The sequence below is a fragment of the Pteropus vampyrus genome, unplaced genomic scaffold (assembly GCF_000151845.1).
Source record: "Pteropus vampyrus isolate Shadow unplaced genomic scaffold, Pvam_2.0 Scaffold173, whole genome shotgun sequence".
NCBI lineage: Eukaryota > Metazoa > Chordata > Mammalia > Chiroptera > Pteropodidae > Pteropus > Pteropus vampyrus.
In genome coordinates, this window is record NW_011888954.1 from 3,188,628 (window position 1) to 3,193,473 (window position 4,846).

General features: G+C 43.6%; 1 protein-coding gene across 1 annotated transcript in view; it reads right to left on the reverse strand.

Moving 5' to 3' along the window:
• XDH (xanthine dehydrogenase) overlaps positions 1 to 1,317 on the reverse strand; it is a 56,940-nt gene extending 55,623 nt beyond the window's left edge. The window contains exon 1 of the mRNA XM_011370769.1: positions 1,276 to 1,317. Coding sequence (XP_011369071.1) covers positions 1,276 to 1,317 — 42 coding nt within the window. The remainder of the gene's footprint in view (positions 1 to 1,275) is intronic.
• Between the last annotated feature and the right edge of the window lie 3,529 nt (positions 1,318 to 4,846).

Below are 4,846 nucleotides of genomic sequence, written 5' to 3' on the forward strand. Positions count from 1 at the left end.
AGGAAGCTTTTACTCTTCCTCTTGGTTTGAAGTCAGATGATAATTCTGAAAAGAAATTTGCATGGAGAGACGACTTTGAACCCAGAAGAATGTGGATGACTCCATGCCCCAGTGCCTCCAGGTGACGCCACTCAAACTGAATCCAACAGTCTTTGGAACACTGATGTTGCAATGGTTCATGGAATTTTCTTGCTAGTCACCCAAACACACCCTGACAATTTAAGCACTAGATATCCTACAAAGCATATTTTGTCCTTGAAAATTATCTCAACAGTCACTCTGTTTCTCAACTCAAAACTGACAATATCGATCGCAAAACAAATAAAATTGTCCACTGGGAAGTTCACTACATTCATCACTCATTTACAATGCACAACTATGGCTGCCCTGTTACTTCCCTTTCGCTCCCAGCTGGGGAGTGGAAGCAGACGTGAGCAAGTCAGCACCAGTGCAGGGAGGGTGAGTGGAGGATGGAGACAATGTCTCGTGCTTGCACTTTCTCTCCCTGCACCTGCGTTAGAATTTGCAACAATCCTCATCCTTCCGGTGCTGCAAGGACTAGTATCTATGTCACGAGTCCCCCTCTGGCTCACCCCACCCCCACCTTCCTTAGGACCCTGGGCATTAATGAAGTTAATCCAAGAGGTCAATTTTTATCAAAGTAAAAGATTTGTAATATTTATATGTAAAACTAAGGGAGGGCAGAGCAAGCCCTTTATGAAAAAGAAATTTGGCTTGCCACAAGATGTCAGTAGATGCCCTCACACAAGTTATCTGTTATATTTACATACATGAAGTATCGGAAGCAAAGGCTGTATACATTTTATAACCTGACATTAACAAGAAAACACGTTCCTATTCCTTCTCCCAGTAAAGAGAGCAACAAAGGCCTTAGGATATATCCGATGAAACGCAGAAGTGTAAGTGCGGTGCGTGACCTCAAGTCTCACCTGGAACCCTGACCCCCTTTTGCAGTTTCGAGCCAGTGTCTCTACTACTATAGAGACGTGGTTGGGTGGGGGAAGCTCACAGACACCTCACTTCTTGCTTCCTTCCCCCTCACTCCTTTGCCCCTTGAATATCTTGATTACATTCTAGCCCTGAAAAGGTCTTCTTTCCCCAATGTCTCCCTAAAGGCAGTGACACCTTTGAAAGAAGAGAGAGAGAGAGAGAAGAAAACACAAGAGAGAGAGAATAAGAACAGGCCTCTTCCAGAGGACACGCATCCCTGCTCAGGGAGCAGGGAAGCCAGTGCAGAGATCGGCTCCTGCTTACCTTTTTGCCATTTACAAAGAAAACCAACTCGTCTGCTGTCATTGTCACCAGTTAGGGTCCCTGAACTCCAGGTACCTCACTCCCAGGAGACACTGGCAGGTATCACAGCTCTGAAACTTGAACAACACGCCTCCCCTAAAAATGAAAGGAAGTCAGCCAATGGGAGAGAACCAGCTTAGAGCTTCAGGCCATGGAGAGTTCTTGGCAAGAGCTACTGGTTTGCATAATCAAGGAAAATGCAAGCAATCATTCTCAGCAAATCACACCCCCAACACCTGTGTCAAAGAACATGCAGGAAGGCATAGAATCAGCAAGAATATCAGCCCCGGAGCCAGGTGACCATGAGTCTTAGGCACTGCCCTCGTGGAACCTGCTTCACCTCCCACTTGCTGAAGGTAGAGAAGCGGGAAGGGCCATTGTCAGAGTCAGGGCAGCAGAGCTGATTCATACCTTCCATTTCTACACTCTTTTCACCGTCCACATTTACAGCAATGCAGACTCAGCCCTTACATACAGGACTCATTCTCCCTCAGACTGGAGGAATACGGAGGTCACAGGATGTGGTGCCCAGTGATCCAGATGCAACACCTGGCATTTGACCTCAGCCAGTCACTTATCACCTTCAGAACTGCACCAAGAGCAGAAGGCTGAGGGGCACATGATATATTTCGGAAGTGCTTTGTAAGTTTGCAAAGAACCATAATGTTTATTACTATTACTAATATATTCTCAGCAACACAACTAAAATAATCCTAATAACAAACCATTTTTGAGGCCGTTCTTTTATCCATATCTCTCAAGAATATGCCCATAATATGTTGTCAGAGTAATTCATAGAAATATTTTGTAATACCAAATAAATTAAAATGCTCACACCACCTAGGCAGAGGCCAAGTTAACTCAGAGCTGAAAACCTTCCCCCATCCAGTATTCATGAATTCCTGTGTAAACACACATAGGTATTGTCGCTTCAATGGGCTCTCTCTAGTCCAGCACCCAATTGCCCCTCCCAGCTCGCTGGAGCTCTCGCTCTCTCTCTCTCGCTCTCTCTCTCTCTCTCTCTCTTGCTCTCTCTCTCGCTCTCTGTCTCTCTCTCTCTCTCTCTCATGCTCGCCCTCACCAGCATTCCCTCTGGGCTTCTTCAATCCTAATCGGACCCACACAGTTACTCAAACAGTCCCTCTGAAGTCGGTAACTTTCCTTACCGACTGGCAGCTTACACGGGAAATGGGGGAAGGGGTTGAAGCAGAGAAAAAAAGAGTATTAGGCAGAAGTGTTTGGTATAGCAACAGCTTAGAGAAACTGAAGATTGCCAGGACAACCACGTTAACAGCACAGTGCCTCTTTCCCACCACAAAGTTCATTTTAGCGGGAGATGAAATTTCATTTGTAGCGTGATCAACCATCTCGCTTTGCCCCCAACTATCCCGGTTTTAGCACTGAATCCCTGGCAAATCCTTCAGTCCAGGACAAACTGGGTTGGTTGGTCACCATAAAACAATGGTTCTTAACTGGGGGCAGGGTTCCCAAATCCAGAAGCCATTTGGCAATGTCTGGGGATATATTTTATTGTTATGACCGCAAAGCGTTGCTACTCATACCTAGTAGATAGAGGCCAGGGATGATACTAAACATCCTAAAATGCAGAGGACAGCCCCATGACAAAGAGTTACCTGGTCTAAAGTGCCAATAGAGCCAAGATCGAAAAACCCTGACCTAAAAGAAAGAAGGAAGGTCGTGGGAAGAAGGCGAAGAGCAGAGCCAGGGGAGTGTTAGGGATTCTCCCTAACCCTGTACCTCTGTAATGGGAAGGCTGTTCTTCTATTTACTAATCCACCCAGCTTTATAAGCCCTCCACCTCCTGGCCAGCTTTTAACCAAAGTCCCAAGAAACTCTCAAGGTAAAGGAGAAGGTTAAGGAAAAGACTTCAGATTTAAGATTAGGTGAACTGGATATTAGCCCTACCACTTCAATGTGACCTGTGGCAAAAATCATTCCCTTGGTCTCAGTATACTCATCTATGAAATGGGGGTGACTATACCTACTTTGTAAGAATACACTCTGGTGAGAATGAAAGGAGACTTAGGCTATCTATGTGACCCACAGTAGATGCTCAATATATACATATTGATTTACTTCTCTCCACTCAGCTAGTCTTCAGCCTCCTTTTCTTATCTGGAGGTGAAATTTGCCTCTGTTACTGTAGAGCACTGAAAAGTGAGAGTGAAATAAATTTTCAATAAGGGCTTATGTCGTCATTCAGATTTTATTTCTGTAATAACTGTAACTCATTTATTTCTATAATCCTGAATTTTGACAAAAACTTTACATTAGTAGGATTATTTCTTATTCAGCAAAATATTTATGACCATTTCTTTCTCTGTGATTTTTTTTAAGGTCCTATAAAATCAGGGGAAACAGTCTAAATTAAGCATTTTTTAAAACTGACAACCTCCTATATATGCTTTCAATGTTGGATGAATTCTCAAATTCAGGCTGAATTCATGGGATTTGATGGTCTTAGAACAGGCCAGCTATAACTTACATTAACTTACCCCATTTTCCTAAGAATGTCTTGCTTTATAATATGCACTGCATTGGCAAAGGAGACCCCAAGGTCCATGGAAAAACCAAGTAAGTCCTGAGACCTCCTGGACACAAGTCTTCCTTCTGGAACAACACTTTGGGGAAATCACAGAGATAAGAAGAGTGCCAATGCTGCCCAAAGCCAAGTCGTTTCTAGAATAATGAGCACCTCTGCGGCCAAGCATTTCCTGAAAACGTCAGCGTGTTCTCTGAAGGCCTGGTCAGAGCTGGTGCTCTGAGAGCGTGTGTCTTGGCAGGTCCCCAGCTCCCTGCAGGTCTCCTGCCAGCCCTCACCTGCCTCCACAGCCAGGCTCTGGTCCGCCCGCTCCCTCCTTCTGCATTCCAGATGTGCATTTTCACCTGTACCCTACAGGCATCCCTGTTCTTTTTCTTTAACTACAACAAACTTTACTTGAAAAGGAAAAAAATCACTTTTTTTTTTGACATATTCTACCGTTCAGATTTTTCTTACTGATTTTTTTCAAAGACCTGATTTTCCTCCTACATATGCCCATTCTGGATGAAAGATTTTATTGCCTTCTCAGAGCATCACTGCCCGGCACTCAAGTCCTCCCTTGCTCTACAAACATCCAGATTATTCACCGATTCTAATAATAGTTCTTAACACCTGAAAAGCATTTCTTTCACATAACGTGATTTCATTTGATCCTTATAAAAGCCCTGTGAGCATTATTCACAGTGGCCAAGACATGGAAACAACTGAAGTGTCCTTTGATAGATGATTAGATAAAGCTGTGGTACATATATACACTGGAATATTACTCAGCCATAAGAAAAGATGAAATATTGCCATTTGCGACAACATGGATAGATCTTGAGAGTGTCGTGCTAAGAGAAATAGGTCAGTCAGAAAACGTCAAGAACCAAATGACTTCACTTATGAGATATAAAACAGAAAGCAACAAATGAACAAACAAGACAAACAAACAAAAACTCATAGATATACAGACAATAGTACAGGGGT